Source organism: Ambystoma mexicanum, chromosome 11 (assembly GCF_040938575.1).
Source record: "Ambystoma mexicanum isolate Mex_15411 chromosome 11, UKY_AmexF1_1, whole genome shotgun sequence".
NCBI classification, from domain to species: domain Eukaryota; kingdom Metazoa; phylum Chordata; class Amphibia; order Caudata; family Ambystomatidae; genus Ambystoma; species Ambystoma mexicanum.
The window spans coordinates 1485029165-1485048902 of NC_090934.1; the positions used below are offsets into that span (position 1 = coordinate 1485029165).

At 52.1% G+C, this 19738-nt stretch overlaps 1 protein-coding gene across 5 annotated transcripts in view; it reads left to right on the top strand.

Annotated features, from left to right (window-relative positions):
- The window catches only part of LOC138504626 (aminopeptidase N-like), a 554696-nt gene that overhangs the window by 381904 nt on the left and 153054 nt on the right, over positions 1 to 19738 (top strand). For all 5 annotated transcript variants that reach the window (XR_011279874.1, XM_069625220.1, XM_069625223.1 and 2 more), the window contains 4 exons: positions 9996 to 10139; positions 12159 to 12224; positions 12455 to 12520; positions 18107 to 18282. Coding sequence is in view for 4 of the 5 variants with exons in the window: in XM_069625220.1 (XP_069481321.1) it covers positions 9996 to 10139; positions 12159 to 12224; positions 12455 to 12520; positions 18107 to 18282 (452 nt within the window). In the remaining variant the exon portion in view is untranslated. The remainder of the gene's footprint in view (positions 1 to 9995; positions 10140 to 12158; positions 12225 to 12454; positions 12521 to 18106; positions 18283 to 19738) is intronic.

A 19738-nucleotide genomic window follows, 5' to 3' on the forward strand; every position in this document is an offset into this window, starting at 1 on the left:
GAGATTGTCCAAGTGAAGGCAGATGACATGAGACTCTCTGCGGGGGAAGCCGAGGCTAAGGGCGGAGCAGCAGCGTCAAGGAAGGCCCCCTGGGGCGCCCTGGCCTTTGAGGCACTCGGAGACAGCAAGGGTGAGAATAAGTGAGCTCACTGTCTCGCTCCCCGCTTATACCGCCTTTCTTTTACCACACTGCAATACCACGTTACTTGCCGAGACGCTGAAGCAGGCCAGTGCCGAGCAAAAAACATTAGCTGGACCTTCCATTTATCTTAAAATAAGACCAAGAACCGAGCCCTCGAGTTACCCATTCTCTTAGCGACCTGTCAGGCGGGGTAATCTTTACCAGAAAGCGGTTAAATACGAGTCGCGCATCAACCGAGCACCCAGCAAACAAGTTACCCAGTTTGCTGACGCCAGGCATACATGGGTGATCTATTCCAAAAGGGTGACAGATTGGGTCAGGTGACAGACTGGACAGAAGGTTCACCTCCACAACTCGCAGGTCTATGGGTCCTGTAGGTGTTACCCGTCGACGACTGGACCCGGCTCTATAGGCAGTTCTATTTTTATTTATTTAATATTTATAAGGGCGCACTATACAGCAAAACGGTGTTTCCATGCACCACAAGACACAAGGGGGTGGAAGAACAAGAACGGCTCTACTAGGCCTTGTGACATTCGCATTGTACAAATGCAGTAACAAGAAGGGCAGGGGGGGCACTGGTGAGGGGGCTGGAGGGGGTGGTAAGTAACGGTCAGAGGAGGGGGAATAAAATGCAGGGGGGAGGAGGAAGAAAGGACCCAGGGGCTAGACAAGTGCTGGAGGAAGCCCAGGTGGGCAAGTGCCAAGGGATGCCGGGGGCGCACCTCCGTCTAAGTGCAAGGATGGGGGTAGACCAAACTCAGGAGGGATGCCCAACCCACCAGGATAGTCAGGGAAAGGTACCCGGAGGGGCAGTGCCGGTTATGGGGGGTGGGGGGTGCTGGTAGAGCATGTCAAGGAGGGCCTGGTACTCTGTAAGACTCATAAGGGGCCAGGCCTCAAGTCGCAGCAGCAGATGGAGTAATTAGCAAGGGAGGCCAAGAGGGAAGGAGGTAGAGAAGAGCAGGGTCTTGAGAAGCTTCCGTAACTTAAAGAGATCCAACTCAATTTTGAGAGGGGCAGGGAGGCCATTTCAGAGGGAGGCACCTGCCGAAGAGAGGGATCGACCCCCACTCTCTGCTTGGTAAAGCATCTGCTCTGCAGTGAGTTCGAGCTAGAGGACAGAACGACACTGGCAGGAAGGTATTTAGGGAGAGAGAGTTAGATGTAGTGGGATCCCAGGCCCCAGAAAGCCTTGTGGATGATGCAGAGGGTCTTGAATTTGATCATTTCAGCCACCGGCAGCCAGTGGAGAGATTTTAAAGCTGGAGATATGTGGTCCCTGGGCAGTCCCTGGGCTTGAGGCCAAGGACAAGTCTTGATGCCCTATTCTAGAATAGTTGAAGGGGGCGAAGGGAGGAAAGAGGCAGCTCTCATCCCCATCCCAGGCAGAACAGCCTCCCATCCACATCTCCAGCAGCATAGCCTCTCACCCACATCCCCAGCAGCACAGCCTTGCATCCACATCCCCAGCAGCACAGCCCCTCATCCACATCTCCAGCAGCATAGTCTCTCACCCACATCCCTGACAGCATAGCCTCTCACCCACATCCCCAGCAGCATAGCCCCTCATCCACATCTCCAGAAGCATAGTTTCTCACCCACATCCCCAGCAGCACAGCCCCTCACCCCCAACCCCAGCAGCACAGCCTCTCATCCACATCCCCAGCAGCACAGCCTCGCATCCACATCCCCAGCAGCATAGCCCCTCATCCCCATCCCCAGCAGCATAGCCCCTCATCCACATCCCCAGAAGCACAGCCTCTCATCCAAATCCCCAGCAGCACAGCCTCTCATCCACATCCCCAGCAGCACAGCCTCTCATCCACATCCACAGCAGCACAGCCCCTCATCCCCAACCCCAGCAGCACAGCCTCTCATCCACATCCCCAGCAGCACAGCCTCTCATCCAAATCCCCAGCAGCACAGCCTCTCATCCACATCCCCAGCAGCACAGCCTCTCATCCACATCCCCAGCAGCACAGCCCCTCATCCCCAACCCCAGCAGCACAGCCCCTCATCCCCAACCCCAGCAGCACAGCCCCTCATCCACATCCCCAGCAGCACATCCCCTCATCCACATCCCCAGCAGCACAGCCTCGCATCCACATCCCCAGCAGCATAGCCCCTCATGCACATCCCCAGCTGCACAGCCCCTCATCCACATCCCCAGCAGCACAGCCTCTCACCCACATCCCCAGCAGCACAGCATCTCACCCACATCCCCAGCAGCACAGCCCCTCATCCACATCCCCAGCTGCACAGCCTCTCATCCACATCCCCAGCAGCACAGCCCCTCATCCACATCCCCAGCAGCACAGCCTCTCATCCACATCCCCAGCAGCACAGCCCCTCACCCACATCCCCAGCAGCACAGCCCCTCATGCACATCCCCAGCTGCATAGCCCCTCATCCACATCTCCAGCAGCATAGCCCCTCATCCACATCCCCAGCAGCACAGCCCCTCACCCACATCCCCAGCAGCACAGCCCTCCACCCACATCCCCAGCAGCACAGCCCCTCATCCACATCCCCAGCAGCATAGCCTCTCATCTACATAGCCTCTCATCCACATCCCCAGCAGCACAGCCCCTCATCCACATCCCCAGCAGCACAGCCTCTCATCCACATCCCCAGCAGCACAGCCCATCATCCACATCCCCAGCAGCATAGCCTCTCACCCACATCCTCAGCAGCATAGTCCCTCATCCATATCCCCAGCAGCATAGCCTCTCACCCACATCCCCAGCAGCACAGCCCCTCATCCACATCCCCAGCAGCACAGCCTCTCATCCACATCTCCAGCAGCACAGCCTCTCACCCACATCCCCAGCAGCATAGCCTCTCACCCACATCCCCAGCAGCATAGTCCCTCATCCATATCCCCAGCAGCAGAGCCTCTCATCCACATCCCCAGCAGCATAGCCCATCATCCACATCCCCAGCAGCACAGCCCCTCATCCACATCCCCAGCAGCACAGCCTCTCATCCACATCCCCAGCAGCACAGCCACTCATCCACATCCCCAGCAGCATAGCCTCTCACCCACATCCCCAGCAGCATAGCCTCTCACCCACATCCCCAGCAGCACAGCCTCTCATCCACATCCCCAGCAGCATAGCCTCTCATCCAGATCCCCAGCAGCACAGCCCCATATCCACATCTGCAGCAGCATTGCCTGTCATCCATATCCCCAGCAGCACAGCCCCCCATGCACACCCCCAGCAGCATAGACTCTCATCCACATCCCCAGCAGCATAGCCCCTCATCCACATCCCCAGCAGCACAGCCTCGCATCCACATCCCTAGCAGCACAGCCTCTCATCCACATAGCCTCTCATCCCCATCCCCAGCAGCACAGTCTCTCATCCCCATCCCCAGCAGCACAGCCTAACATCCACATCCCCAGCAGCATAGCCTCTCATCCACATCCCCAGGAGCACAGCCTCTCACCCTCATCCCCAGCAGCACAGCCCCTCATCCACATCCCCAGCAGCATAGCCTCTCACCCTCATCCCCAGCAGAACAGCCCCTCATCCACATCCCCAGCAGCATAGCCTCTCACCCTCATCCCCAGCAGCACAGCCCCTCATCCACATCCCCAGCAGCATAGTCCCTCATCCACATCCCCAGCAGCATAGCCCCTCATCCACATTCCCAGAAGCATAGCCTCTCATCCACATCCCCAGCAGCATAGCCCCTCATGCACATCCCCAGCAGCACAGCCTCTCCTCCACATCCCCAGCAGCACAGCCTCTCATCCACATCCCCAGCAGCATAGCCTCTCACCCACATCCCCAGCAGCATAGCCTCTCACCCACATCCCCAGCAGCATAGCCTCTCATCCACATCCCCAGCAGAATAGCCTCTCACCCACATCCCCAGCAGCATAGCCTCTCATCCACATCCCCAGCAGCATAGCCTCTCACCCACATCCCCAGCAGCATAGCCTCTCATCCACATCCCCAGCAGCACAGCCCCTCATCCACATCCCCAGCAGCACAGCCCCTCAAGCACATCCCCAGCAGCACAGCCTCTCATCCACATCCCCAGCAGCATAGCCTCTCATCTACATAGCCTCTCATCCACATCCCCAGCAGCACAGCCTCTCATCCACATCCGCAGCAGCACAGCCCCTCATCCACATCCCCAGCAGCATAGCCCCTCAAGCACATCCCCAGCAGCACAGCCTCTCATCCACATCCCCAGCAGCATATCCTCTCATCCACATCAGCAGCAGCACAGCCCCTCTTCCACATCCCCAGCAGCATAGCCCCTCATCCACATCCCCAGCAGCATAGCCCCCCAAGCACATCCCCAGCGGCACAGCCTCTCATCTACATCCCCAGCAGCACAGCCTCTCAAGCACATCCCCAGCAGCACAGCCTCTCTTCCACATCCCCAGCAGCATAGCCTCTCATCCACACACCCAGCAGCACAGCCTCTCATCCACATCCCCAGCAGCAAAGCCTCTCATCTACATAGCCTCTCATCCACATCCCCAGCAGCACAGCCTCGCATCCACACCCCTAGCAGCACAGCCTCTCATCCACATCCCCAGCAGCACAGCCTCGCATCCACATCCCCAGCAGCACAGCCTCTCACCCACATCCCCAGCAGCATAGCCCCTCATCCACATTCCCAGAAGCATAGCCTCTCATCCACATTCCCAGCAGCAGAGCCCCTCATCCACATCCCCAGCAGCATAGCCCCTCATCCACATTCCCAGCAGCAGAGCCTCGCATCCACATCCCCAGCAGCACAGCCTCTCATCCACATCCCCAGCAGCACAGCCCCTCATCCACATCCCCAGCAGCACAGCCCCTCATCCACATCCCCAGCAGCACAGCCTCTCATCCACATCCCCAGCAGCACAGCCTCTAATCCACATCCCCAGCAGCACAGCCTCTCATCCACATCCCCAGCAGCATAGCCTTTCATCCGCATCCCCAGCAGCATAGCCTCTCACCCACATCCCCAGCAGCATAGCCTCTCACCCACATCCCCAGCAGCATAGCCTCTCATCCACATCCCCAGCAGCACAGCCTCTCATCCACATCCCCAGCAGCACAGCCCCTCACGCACATCCCCAGCAGCACAGCCTCTCATCCACATCCCCAGCAGCACAGCCTCGCATCCACATCCCCGGCAGCACAGCCTCTCATCCACATCCTCGGCAGCACAGCCTCTCACCCACATCCCCGGCAGCACAGCCTCTCACCCACATCCCCGGCAGCACAGCCTCTCATCCACATCCCCAGCAGCACAGCCTCTCATCCACATCCCCAGCAGCATAGCCCCTCATCCACATCCCCATCAGCATAGCCCCTCATCCACATCCCCAGCAGCACAGCCCCTCAAGCACATCCCCAGCAGCATAGCCTCTCACCCACATCCCCAGCAGCATAGCCCCTTATCCACATCCCCAGCAGCATAGCCTCTCATCCACATCCCCAGCAGCATAGCCCCTCATCCACATCCCCAGCAGCACAGCCTCTCATCCACATCCCCAGCAGCATTGCCTCTCAAGCACATCCCCAGCAGCAGAGCCCCTCATCCACATCCCCAGCAGCATAGCCCCTCACCCACATCCCCAGCAGCACAGCCCCTCATCCACATCCCCAGCAGCAAAGCCTCTCATCCACATCCCCAGCAGCAGAGCCTCTCATCCACATCCCCAGCAGCATAGCCCTTCATCCACATCCCCAGCAGCACAGCCCCTCATGCACATCCCCACATCCCCGACAGCATAGCCTCTCATCCACATCCCTAGCAGCACAGCCTCTCGTCCAGATCCCCAGCAGCACAGCCTCTCATCCACACCCCCAGCAGCAGAGCCTCTCATCCACATCCCCAGCAGCATAGCCTCTCACCCACATCCCCAGCAGCACAGCCCCTCACCCACATCCCCAGCAGCACAGCCCCTCATCCACATCCCCAGCAGCACAGCCGCTCATCCACATCCCCAGCAGCAGAGCCTCTCATCCACATCCCCAGCAGCATAGCCCTTCATCCACATCCCCAGCAGCACAGCCCCTCATGCACATCCCCACATCCCCAACAGCATAGCCTCTCATCCACATCCCTAGCAGCAGAGCCTCTCATTCACATCCCCAGCAGCATAGCCTCTCATCCAGATCCCCAGCAGCATAGCCCATCATCCACATCCCTAGCAGCACACCCTCTCATCCACATCCCCAGCAGCATAGCCTCTCACCCACATCCCCAGCAGCACAGCATCTCATCCACATCCCCAGCAGCACAGCCTCTCATCCACATCCCCAGCAGCATAGCCCCTCATCCACATCCCCAGCAGCATAGCCTCTCACCACATCCCCAGCAGCATAGCCCCTCATGCACATCCCCAGCAGCAGAGCCTCGCATCCACATCCCCAGCAGCAGAGCCTCTCACCCACATCCCCAGCAGCACAGCCTCTCATCCACATCCCCAGCAGCACAGCCTCTCACCCACATCCCCGGCAGCATAGCCTCTCACCCACATCCCCGGCAGCATAGCCTCTAACCTACATCCCCGGCACCATAGCCTCTCACCCACATCCCCGGCAGCATAGCCTCTCACCCACATCCCCGGCAGCATAGCCCCTCATCCACATCCCCGGCAGCATAGCCCCTTATCCACATCCCCAGCAGCATAGCCCCTTATCCACATCCCCTGCACCATAGCCTCTCACCCACATCCCCAGCAGCATAGCCCCTCATCCCCATCCCCAGCAGCATAGCCCCTCATCCACATCCCCAGCAGCATAGCCCCATATCCACATCCCCTGCACCATAGCCTCTCACCCACATCCCCAGCAGCATAGCCTCTCATCCACATCCCCAGCAGCATAGCCTCTCATCCACATCCCCAGCAGCACAGCCTCTCACCCACATCCCCAGCAGCACAGCCCTCCACCCACATCCCCAGCAGCATAGCCTCTCATCCACACCCCCATCAGCACAGCCCCTCATCCACATCCCCGGCAGCACAGCCTCTCATCCACATCCCCGGCAGCACAGCCCCTCATGCACATCCCCAGCAGCATAGCCTCTCATCCACATCCCCGGCAGCATAGCCTCTCATCCACATCCCCGGCAGCATAGCCTCTCATCCACATCCCCGGCAGCACAGCCTCTCATCCACATCCCCAGCAGCATAGCCTCTCATCCCCAACCCCAGCAGCACAGCCTCTCATCCACATCGCCAGCAGCACAGCCTCTCCTCCACATCCCCAGCAGCACAGCCTCGCATCCACATCCCCAGCAGCACAGCCTCTCATCCACATCCCCAGCAGCACAGCCCCTCATCCACATCCCCGGCAGCACAGCCTCTCATCCACATCCCCAGCAGCATAGCCTCTCATCCACATCCCCAGCAGCACAGCCCCTCATCCACATCCCAGGCAGCACAGCCTCTCATCCACATCCCCTGCAGCACAGCCTCGCATCCACATCCCCAGCAGCACAGCCTCTCATCCACATCCCCAGCAGCATAGCCTTTCATCCACTTCCCCAGCAGCATAGCCCCTCCTGCATATCCCCAGCAGCATAGCCTTTCATCCACATCCCCAGCAGCATAGCCCCTCACCCACATCCCCAGCAGCACAGCCCCTCATCCACATCCCCAGCTGCACAGCCCCTCATCCACATCCCCAGCAGCACAGCCTCGCATCCACATCCCCAGCAGCATAGCCTCTCATCTACATAGCCTCTCATCCCCAACCCCAGCAGCACAGCCTCTCATCCACATCCCCAGCAGCATAGCCTCTCATCCACATCCCCAGCAGCAGAGCCTCTCATCCACATCCCCAGCAGCAGAGCCTCTCATCCACATCCCCAGCAGCATAGCCTCTCACCCACATCCCCAGCAGCACAGCCTCACATCCACATCCCCAGCAGCACAGCCCCTCATGCACATCCCCAGCAGCACAGCCCCTCATCCACATCCCCAGCAGCACAGCCTCTCATCCACATACCCAGCAGCACAGCCTCTCATCCACATCCCCAGCAGCATAGCCTCTCATCACCATCCCCAGCAGCACAGCCTCTCACCCACATCCCCAGCAGCATAGCCCCTCATCCACATCCCCAGCAGCACAGCCTCTCATCCACATCCCCAGCAGCACAGCCCCTCATCCACATCCCCAGCAGCACAGCCTCTCATCCACATCCCCAGCAGCACAGCCCCTCATCCACATCCCCAGCAGCACAGCCTCTCATCCACATCCCCAGCAGCACAGCCTCTCACCCACATCCCCAGCAGCACAGCCTCTCATCCACATCCACAGCAGCAGAGCCTCTCATCCACACCCCCAGCAGCACAGCCTCGCATCCACATCCCCAGCAGCAGAGCCTCTCATCCACATCCCCAGCAGCATAGCCTTTCATCCACATCCCCAGCAGCATAGCCTCTCATCCACATCCCCAGCAGCATAGCCTCTCACCCACATCCCCAGCAGCATAGCCTTTCATCCACATCCCCAGCAGCATAGCCTCTCATCCACATCCCCAGCAGCATAGCCTCTCATCCACATCCCCAGCAGCACAGCCTCGCATCCACATCCCCAGCAGCAGAGCCTCTCATCCACATCCCCAGCAGCATAGCCTTTCATCCACATCCCCAGCAGCATAGCCTCTCATCCACATCCCCAGCAGCATAGCCTCTCACCCACATCCCCAGCAGCATAGCCCCTCATCCACATCCCCAGCAGCACAGCCTCTCACCCACATCCCCAGCAGCACAGCCCTCCACCCACATCCCCAGCAGCATAGCCTCTCATCCACATCCCCAGCAGCACAGCCCCTCAAGCACATCCCCAGCAGCATAGCCTCTCACTCACATCCCCAGCAGCATAGCCTCTCATCCCCATCCCCAGCAGCACAGCCTCTCACCCACATCCCCAGCAGCATAGCTTCTCATCTACACGTCCTGCAGCTGTGCACACAGCTGGATTTGAGACAGTCCAGCATGCCTTTGCTGTAAATAAACACAACGGCCTCATCACGAGTTGGGCGGTAACGCCGGCGGTATTACCGCCGGCGGTATTAGCCCTACCGCCAAACCCCCTGGCGCTATTAGCACCGGATCATGGGTTTGGCGGTAATGGAATTCCCAATTCCCCACTAAGCCCATTCGGTAATGCTCCATTCCCCATTGGGCTCAATGGGGAGTTTTCGCGTCCTTACCGCCGGCGGATTTCGCGTCGCCGGTAATAGCGTGAATTTTCGGCGGCTCTCCCCCCAGCTCAGAGCTGGGGAGAAATCCGCTGAAGCCCTGATCGGGTGGACCCTTAAATCCGGCGGTAATGGCGCGACCGCCGGATTTAACGTTTACCGCCAAACCCGTGATGAGGCCCAATGTCTAATCTTTGGAAATGTATATATTTATCAACAGATTATTGGTTAAAAGGCATTTATTAACCAATTAATTATTTTTTAGAAATTCAAAGAAAATTGTGACTTTTTATTCTGCGTATATTTTTTTCTTAATTCGAGCTTCCATCATTGGTAACTGGCACTAACTTAGAAAAGTATATCATTAGTCTGATAAAAGAAGACCTAAACATACAAGTTTGACTTTCACCATACTATCATGTGCTCAAGTTTGCCTTCAGTTTCTAATGTTGTCATATTTATCTTTTCTTGATTGTTTCCTCATTTTGTATTATCACTTTATATTCTTCACAATTTTTGCTTCTTATTTTTACAAAATGTTGCGCACTTGCAGATGCGCACTTTCATATGCGCACTTGCACATTTGCACTTCATGCTGCTTGTAATCAGGTGTCTTTAGACGTGCGCAGGCTGCGTGCGAATTTTGCTATTGATTATTTTGCACTATTGCCTGTTCCAGAAAGATCTGATCGTGCTAAACGACATGTACCGAGTCATGGGCATGGACGCGCTGGCGTCATCCCACCCCCTGACATCGAAGGAGGAGGAAGTTAACACAGGGGCGGAGATTGGCGAACTCTTTGATTCTATTTCCTACAGCAAGGTAAGTCCTGGCCCACCCTCCTCCCTGCACAGCACTGTTTTTACACTAATCCCACTATAAAGTGTTAGGACCTGAGGTCCAGTAATTTTAGGAGCAGCTTCACAATACCTTTCCGACATTATTCCGTAACTTCGACTATTGGTCCTTAGATAGGGTGACCAGACATCTCGGTTTTCCCAGGACATCCCCGGGAAATCGCCCTCCATCCCGGGGTCCCTGGAGTTTTTTTTTATTTTTATAAATCTCGTCCCGGGGTTGGAAGGGTGGTTGGCTACGGTCCCGGTTTTTGCCGGGACCCGATTTCAAAATCCCGAAATCGGGCCAGGCACGACTCTTCCTGCGTGTGAATGGGGTGTCAATGCTTTTCACATCCCCATTTCCTCCCCCTTCCTCTCCCCTGCGCTCTCCTCCAATGAGAGGAGTGTGCCTGTGAGCACACACCCCTGTCCCCCGCAACACACCAGCGACATAGAAGTAGGACTGCAGTTTTATTTGTGTTTACTTTATTCCTACTTCTATGTCTATGGCCTGTCCCCGTTTTTTTTTTTTATCTGGTCACCCTATCCTTAGAGTATGTTTCCTATGGAAGAAAGTTGTCACGGTCCATCATTAAATCACCTCCCCCAAAAAATGGCATGCATTGGTGCACATAACTTGATGTCCATCCTTTTAGATTTGGGGAGTCAATGAGGCTACAGTTAGTCAGACCCATTTTTAAGGCCAGCGGCCATGCTTTCAAATCTGGTTATGCACAAAACATTCTGTGTGTCATACGTTTCACAAATATTCTGTATTAATGCATAAACGGTCACCCCTTTGCCACCTGAGAACTTTATCAAACCATGAGTGCCTGGACGGTACACACATGCTCATGCTCTGCTAAATTCATTTCATATGGGGAAAAAGCTATATGGTAGAATAATAAGCAAGGTGCATGCAAATGTTACACAGCATGGCAGAATAATAAGCAAGGTAAATGCAAATATTACACAGCATGGCAGAATAATAAGCAAGGTACATGCAAATGTTACACAGCATGGCAGAATAATAAGCAAGGTAAATGCAAATATTACACAGCATGGCAGAATAATAAGCAAGGTAAATGCAAATATTACACAGCATGGCAGAATAATAAGCAACGTAAATGCAAATATTACACAGCATGGCAGAATAATAAGCAAGGTAAATGCAAATATTACACAGCATGGCAGAATAATAAGCAAGGTAAATGCAAATATTACACAGCAAGGCAGAATAATAAGCAAGGTATATGCAAATATTACACAGCAAGGCAGAATAATAAACAAGGTAAATGCAAATATTACACAGCATGGTAGAATAATAAGTAAGGTACATGCAAATATTACACAGCATGGTAGAATAATAAGTAAGGTACATGCAAATATTACACAGCATGGCAGAATAATAAGCAAGATAAATTAAAATATTACACAGCATGTCAGAATAATAAGCAAGGTAAATAAAAATGATACACAGGAAGATGAATATGCAAGGCAATTCCAAACGAAGCTGGGGAAAACCTTAAGTCAGATTAAATGTTAAACATTAAAAAGGTGGAATAAATATGAACAGTTCAACATAAGCAGCGTATATTCTGTGCGTAGAGTCAACAGAAACTATTCTGTGCTTGTTTAACCTGACCCATTCTTTGCATATGGGGATCTATATATGTATTAATAAAAACTAAAGATAATACAAATGCCATTTCTGGGTTTCTATATCGCCGTTAGAGCAGTTTTAGTACATTCACCAAAAGTGGTTTTCAGAGAGACTGGACAAATACATCTCCAATACATCACTGCAATGCGGACTCTGGTGCCCGGAGCTGGGAGCCGCGTCCTAAAGTACCCAACACATTGTATAACGTGATTCCATTACAATGTTCTTAAACGTTTGTTTATCACAATTCCTTCTTTAATTTCCACAAAAATGTATGTCAGTGATTATGTGCCTCGTCTCATTAGTTCCAATTCTTCTATTGTCTTGTTTTGTGTGTAGGGGGCTGCCGTCATTCGGATGCTGGCAGAGTTCTTAACGGAGCCAGTGTTTGTAGAAGGCTTGAGCGTAAGTGTGAATCAGATCTTAAACACACATGCAGTTTACATGTCATCGCCAGAACTGTACAGACAAATACCAATGGAAAGTAAAGAGGCGGTAATGGTTTGCTCACGCTACAAATTGCGCCTGCAATTCAATACTTACAAGAAGGCCTGAAATGGAATATTTAGCAAGTAGAATGTTCACCGGAATAAGCATGCAGTCCAGTAAAGTGTTTTTTTTAATTTCTTTCCCAGTCTTATCTCCACGCATTCGCCTATGACAACACCATCTATGATGACTTGTGGGTTCATTTGCAGAAGGTAAGTGCCTGGCACCAGGCGCTCAGCTGGGAGCGAGGGGCGCGGTGCAGCTGGCGCGGGGTGGAGTGAATGTCCGGCTGGGAGCGATTCAGAAAATGTTGGATAATCAGTTCATTACGACAGACTTAAGATTCTATTCTTGGCACAAAAGCGAGTTTTTTATCTGTACGAAACAAAAAGTACATTCTTAATACTATGGTAGCACTCCCGCAAGTTCCTCCTTTCTCCAGAGATGTATCTGCGCCGCCCGAAACCTGAGCTGCCACGGTCACATATCAGAGGCAGGAAGATCTCCCACTGGCCCCCCAAACGCGAATGAATCATGTTCAAAACCCTCACCATAACCCACAGATGCCTGTCCCATGATGCCCCCATACCTCAGCCAGAAGATTAAGAGACATATACCCAGCAGACCCCGCCGATCCACCCATACCCACTGCCTCAGCGCGCTGAGATTCAAGCGCAATAGAGCGCGTGGCTCCCGCTTCCCCGTCCGCTCTGCCGCACTTTGGAACAATCTCCCTCTCACACTTCGGGAGGAGCCCTCCTTCCAACCTTTTGTGAAAAAGCTTACCCTCGGGAGGATAGCTCAGGAGCAACATGCTCGCCTTGGAAGCAAGACGTCACGGAGCACCACAGGTTCGATTCCTGGGGCGGCGCTTAGAAACCTCTGGGTATTAAGCGCAATATAAGTAACCTATAATATCATAACCCACCCATTCAACTAACTGTTTGCACTTGTCTGTCTCAGAGCTCTGCCTGAAAAGGCCCCACACTGATTAGGATCGTAACTCCTTCACTGACTGTCCGCGCGCGTCAGCGCATAGATGCCCATGCGTATTACAAATGTAAGATACTGTCACAAAGGCGTTATTTCGATCATGAAAGCAATACATGCCAATATCCAGCGAGTCCATCCTAACTATCAACATCTTAGACAAAATGCTATCCCTAAGAGAAAGCCCTGGGTCAGCAGAGACAAAAAAAGGACTGATGAGAAGGCAGAGATGGCAGAATTCCCAGCTCTCTGTCAAAATCTACTTGGAATATTTGACTGTCGACGTCATAGCGTCAAGGCGTCCTAAAATGCATTTCAAAGCAAAAATACCAGCACTGAAGCGGCGCCTGCAAGTGGTTAGCAATGCAATTCATGAAACATGTGTTCATTGGACCAGTCAGCTGCCTGAGAATGTCTCCCATATTTATTGAAAGGGGCAGGGGCTTATAATATTAGGACTTGGGACTAAAGTACTATTGTAATAAAAGGTGTCCTAATAATGCGTTTTCAAAGACATCAATTTCTGCATCCTTCATTAAGACATATGTGGCAATGAATAGACACTTCCTTCAAGTCATCTTTTAACATTCATAGTACAACATAATCCCTTTTTTAAAAAAAAAAACATTTTTGTATATACTCGGCTTTTCTTATTGCCCCATTTTTTATTCATGCTTTTTTATTTAAAAAATGACTCAGTTTATCAAAGTAACATAAACTTTCACGACAAACATTAAAATAAGTTTGTGACACCCAACACTCAGTGCTTCCCATACACATCCATTTGTAACAGTAACATAGATATGTAAATATAATTGATTATTAAAGAGAGAACAGTAAAATTGAAAGAAAAAGGGAATTAATTCACTACATTGAAGACATTTCTTCAAATTTGTTTAATGTAGTATATACAAAAATGTCTATAAAACAGCGATTATGTTACACTATGAATGTTGAGAAGATAACTTGAAGCAAGTGTGTATTAATGGCCGCATATGTCACAATGAATGATACAGAAATGGATGTCTTTGAAGATTGAATATTAGGACACCTTGTGTTACAATATGAGAATTCTTCCGACTAGTGTTGGCCGTGTAAGCCATCGCCCTCGAAAAAATGTTACTGCCACCAATGAGAAGTCAACGTACACTAGGGTCATGACCAAAGAAACCCAACAAGGTACCGTCAGGGAGGGCACATGCTTGGGCGGTTTCCGGAAGGAAGCAAAAAGCTGATTGGAAGACATTCTGTCCTCATATTCCCTAATGCACCTTGCACCAAAAGGATGAGTAATGTCACCAAAGACTGGAAAAGCAATAGTGGAAATGCTCCTTAGTCCTCCCAGTGGTAATAGAGTAACACTCATCTGGAGTAAAAGGACCTCTAGATATGTCCAATGCCCTGGTATCAGAATCTCTCCTCAAAGAAATCAAACACACAGCCATGGCAAGGTTAGCAGAAAGCTTCCCTAAAGAGACAATGGACTGGTCCAGACACTGATGAAGCCGAGATAACCCACCACATCATTTGCGGGACACTGATAAAGCAGAGAACCCACACACCACATTTGCGGGACACTGATAAAGCCGAGATAACACACCACATTTGCGGGACACTGATAAAGCCGAGATAACACACCACATTTGCGGGACACTGATAAAGCTGACATAACACACCACATTTGCGGGACACTGATAAAGCCGAGATAACACACCACATTTGCGGGATGGTTACAGACGTGCTATGATGAGGGGTAATTCAGAAGGATGTGGTGGACTACAATGCCTGAAGCTGCAGAACTACTGAGAAGCTCTAGCGGTGCACATCGGCTTGAGTCCACAGTTGACCCGAGGCCATCGACCACTGTCATCATAGCTGTTTCAGGTCCACGTTTAGGGCAGACGCTTGACTGCATTGAGTCAAAGGCACGGGTGAATTTCTTAAGGGCTCAAAACTCTTCATGATAAAAGGTAGCCCGGAGACCAGTTTGGTAGTTGGCAGTCTTTAGGGTTGAGGGTCTTTTCTTGGCAGTCTTGGACCATATCTAAGATATCTTCAGGATGTCCGGAATGGAGCTCTAGGAGGAATGTAGCTTGTAGATTTGAGAGATAACTGAAGCAGTGGCCCAGCAGATTCCTTTAAATATCACAGCAGAGCAGCAATCTGGGGCAGAGCCTGCAGGTGTGATGTTCCGGATCGTCAATGAGATCACTTGCCTAGTGATGCTGGGACGGAGAACAGGGGTGGCCAGAGGAGATGGCTAAATCCTGTGAGGGTGGCCAGAGATCATGGCTAAGTCCTGTGAGGGTGGCCAGAGATGATGGTTAAGTCCTGTGAGGGTGGCCAGAGATCATGGCTAAGTCCTGTGAGGGTGGCCAGAGATGATGGTTAAAGTCCCATGTGTGTGGCCAGAGGTGATGGCTAAAGTCCCATGAGGGTGGCCAGAGGTGATGGCTAAAGTCCCATGAGGGTGGCCAGAGGTGATGGCTAAAGTCCCATGAGGGTGGCCAGAGGTGATGGCTAAAGTCCCATGAGGGTGGCCAGAGGTGATGGCTAAGTCATGTGAGGGGGGCTGGCAGAACTGTGTTCTTTATTTTAAATGTGATGCAGCTCTGAATCTCGATGCACTACTGTAAGAACAGGGCGTTGAGCGTGATTGGTAAATAGGTGAATTAGGATTGAATATTATTTTAAGTAATACTTTCTGTTGATTATCTGCATTGCTGATGCATTTTTCGAAGAATACTTTCTTTGGTTTCTTAATCGTCTGATTACGAGTGTTGTGACAGTCTTGGATTTCAGCGGTCTTTTGTTGAGTTTGACTTTGTCCATGTGAGTTCTTCAATCCTAAAATCATGTTTCATGGTGAGAAGATGTTGGGCAGAACCAGGACATGCTGGATTCGGGACGAGCAATGATTCTTTTTCTATGGGGGCAATATGATATAGGGCCTTTAAGATTCAGGAGGTTGGACAGGGCAAAAAGTCTTCCAGCTCAGGAGTTTGAAAGCGAGCATGATCGGAGCAATTGAACTATGAGCCAATGAGGGGATAGTTGAGTTTGGAGTTGAGAATTGAGTTTAGAGTCGAGGATTGAGTTTGGAGTTGAGGATTGAGTTTGCAGTTGAGGATTGCACATCGAGTTTGTAGTTGAGGATTGAGTTTAGAGTTGAGGATTGAGTTTGCAATTGAGGATTGAGATTGGAGTTGAGGATTGAGTTTGGAGTTGAGGATTGAGTTTAATGATAACTATCACCTCCAGTCCCAGAAGGGCTTCCAGCTACTTTCCAGAGTAGCAAGTCACATTTGCTTATTGGTCCGCAATTGTCTTTTTGGAGTATGTGCGAGGTTCTGTGAGTGACATATACCACACATGCGTCGCCTGGGAAGGTTTTGTGGGGCTGAGTTTATAGCCATGAATGCTGCACACAGAGAAATGGCTCTAACGCTCCAGTCTTCCGAAACAGAGAATTTGAATATGGAGAAGAAAGCTTCAGGTCTTAGACTCCTGAATTGTGGAAAGTGAGTGACTTTTGGAGGCCATATTGAAAGAGGAAGATTGCAAAGGTTTAGCACCCAGGTTCTAATGGCAATAATTGGCAATAAGATATAACGTTGCTGACCTGATAGGTCGGGGTCAAGTCATGACAGCATTTGTAGTTCTAAGAGACCAATCCAATTTAGACAGGATACCGTCGAGGGAATAAAGCCAATTTCCGGTCCCCGAGCGGCGATTCCTGCTTTTCCAGGTCACTTTCAAATCCAGCTGCTTTTTTGCACGAGATGAAGTCTTTAAGCACAGGGTTTAATGAGGTGCATTTCCATAATCCAGCTTTGAGCTGATGGCACCCCCACATGAACGGGGCCCCAACCTTCGGTGGTGGGATATGCTTGCATTGAAGGTTTAATGCATGAGATTGGAAAGGAAGGCATGGGGGGACAGGGTCATGGCTAATATTGGGACCTCTGTACAACCCTCGATTGTCCCCCTCAAAACCAAGCCTGTCAAGTGGACGTGGCTCACCTGATGAAAATGACCATACCTGGGTGATTCCTGCGGCCAGAAGCATACCATGCCTTTCCTCAAAAATATTCCAAGGCCGAGGAAGTCTTCCCCCAGCTCTCGCTCTCACGGCGTGCCGCCCTATCCCGCCTTGTGACCCTCCCACCATTCTTCATTCTCCCTGAACCACTCCTGGGAGCGTGAATACTGTTCTTTGTGCCTCACTGGGCACAATCTCTGTTCCTCTCCCCAAATTACTGAAGCTCGCACTTTTCAAAGTCTCTTCCTGCCCTGCTCCTTTACTTGGAGAACACCCTGTATTCTCACCTGTCACCGGCTCACCCTGCCATTGTGACCCACCCTCCACCGCCCCTATACCAGTCTGGCTAGCACCTGACCAGCCTCCGCTTCCTTCTTGCTCTGGCTTCTCACTTGAGTGCCAGTCGGTGTCCTCCGTGACCTTCCTCCGTGGCCATCCTCCGTGGCCTTCCTCTGTGGCCATCCTCTGTGGCCTTCCTCCGTGGCCTTCCTCCGTGGGCATCCTCCGTGGCCTTCCTCCGTGGCCATCATCCGTGGCCATCCTTTGTGGCCATGAACCGTGACTTTAACTTGGCAGACGATCGGCCGCCACACGGATTTCATTCACCCAAGACATTAGCGGTCTCACTCTTTAGCCTGTGTCTGTGCTGTACTTGTTACTGCGTTTATTAATGTCTTGCATTCCAATAACCCAATTCCTCAGAGTAGTAAGGAAAGGCAAGCAGTAGGGAGTGTCTTCTGACTGCTCCGCTTTTCTCCCTGCACAGGCTGTGGATAACCAGACTTCTGTAAAGCTGCCCAGGAGCGTCAAAGGCATCATGGACACGTGGACTCTCCAGATGGGCTTCCCAGTGGTGACCGTGAACACAACAACGGGCCGGGTCACCCAGAAGCACTTCCTGCTGGACCCTGAATCCAATGTCACCCGTGCGTCACAGTTCAAGTACGTGGCTCCCAACACGCACACGCACACACACGCCGTATGTGATGATATAGCCTCGCCTGATTTCTCTGTCTGACCTCCTGACCTATTAGACCCTGATTCTCTGCCTATGTTCATCCTCCTCGTGTTGTGTGGTATTGTTGTGTGTGCGCCCTGAGGCCTGCGGGCGTGTGGCGCGTTGTATAAGAATTCAAATAAATAAATATTCCTACTGCCAAGCACAGTCCACGCGAAATCACCAAGAGGGCAAATCATTGGTACCATTTTTAGTTATTTACTTTTTTTATTAAAAGTATATTTGTATACAAATATTGTGTGTCTGTCCGTCCTGTGTGCTCCCGCAAAGGTTCTGGAAGCTTCCGGGCTTCTTCCTCTCCCAGAAGGCCAAGGCTTGCCATTGCCATGGATACCTTACAGATGACGCCTGCAATATCGGTCCTTGGTATGTTTATAAATGGACCCGAGAGTGGGAGAACAGCCCCCAAAGCTTCTCAAGATGCCGGTGTCTGCAGGAGAAGATACTGTGGAAATGTGGGAGAGTAGTTCATGCGGATGGACAGTTCAGCTGTGGGACTTCAAAGCGAGTCTAGTCTTTACTCAGACCCCTCAAGTAGTGTACCTTAAATAACTTACACACAGTCGTTTATTTTAGAATTAAAGCGAGCCACTTTATTAAGAGTCATCTTTTGGGCGACCCTAGCAATGCAGGGCCCCTAGTGAAGCGGGCCCTAAGCATAACCCATGGGTGGCCCACTGGGATACCCAGGCTTTCCAACCAGAGAACCCATAGCGTCCGTTATAAATCACTTCCGGGTCAACACGTGTGTCCCTTCCGGTTCAGACCCCTGGGTTAACCCTTTCTATTGGGAACAGTCTGTTCACTCCCCAGTCCCCTACACTGTATGGATCGAAGCCGAGGCCACTCGGAATTTGTGGAGGAGTCCAAGTGTCCTTAAGGGAGAAGTGCCCGTCGCGCCCATGCTTGCTCCTGCAGCCAGCGAGTAATGGTCACAGCTACCATCCGCAGCGTGATTCCTCCTAAGCTAGGATCACCCAGTAAGTCCACCACGCTTTGGAGTAAGCCCCCCATCACCCCCAAAGCTCCCACACGTTTAGTTTGCAGATAGATACTCAACAATCGAGGTTTGAGCACATCCCGCTTTTGGGGGTGCCAGCAAGTCTTTTTGTCTTGATTTTACCCTTGCTTTTCTTGTTCTGACACCTCGCTGCGCCCCATTGGGGATTATATCAGACCAGACTATTTTGTTTCCTGGTGATCACTGCACCAAGGCCCTTGGGGTCTCCTGCATCTGCCGCAGATGTAAACCCCCCCAACCCCCCAGCAGTGTTATCATCACCCTCAGGTGTAGCACTAAACATCAGTATCCATCCCCAGCTGTTGGACTGCAGGCAGAAGGGGGGCCCATCGCCTCCCTGGGAGACCCCGAGCCAAACC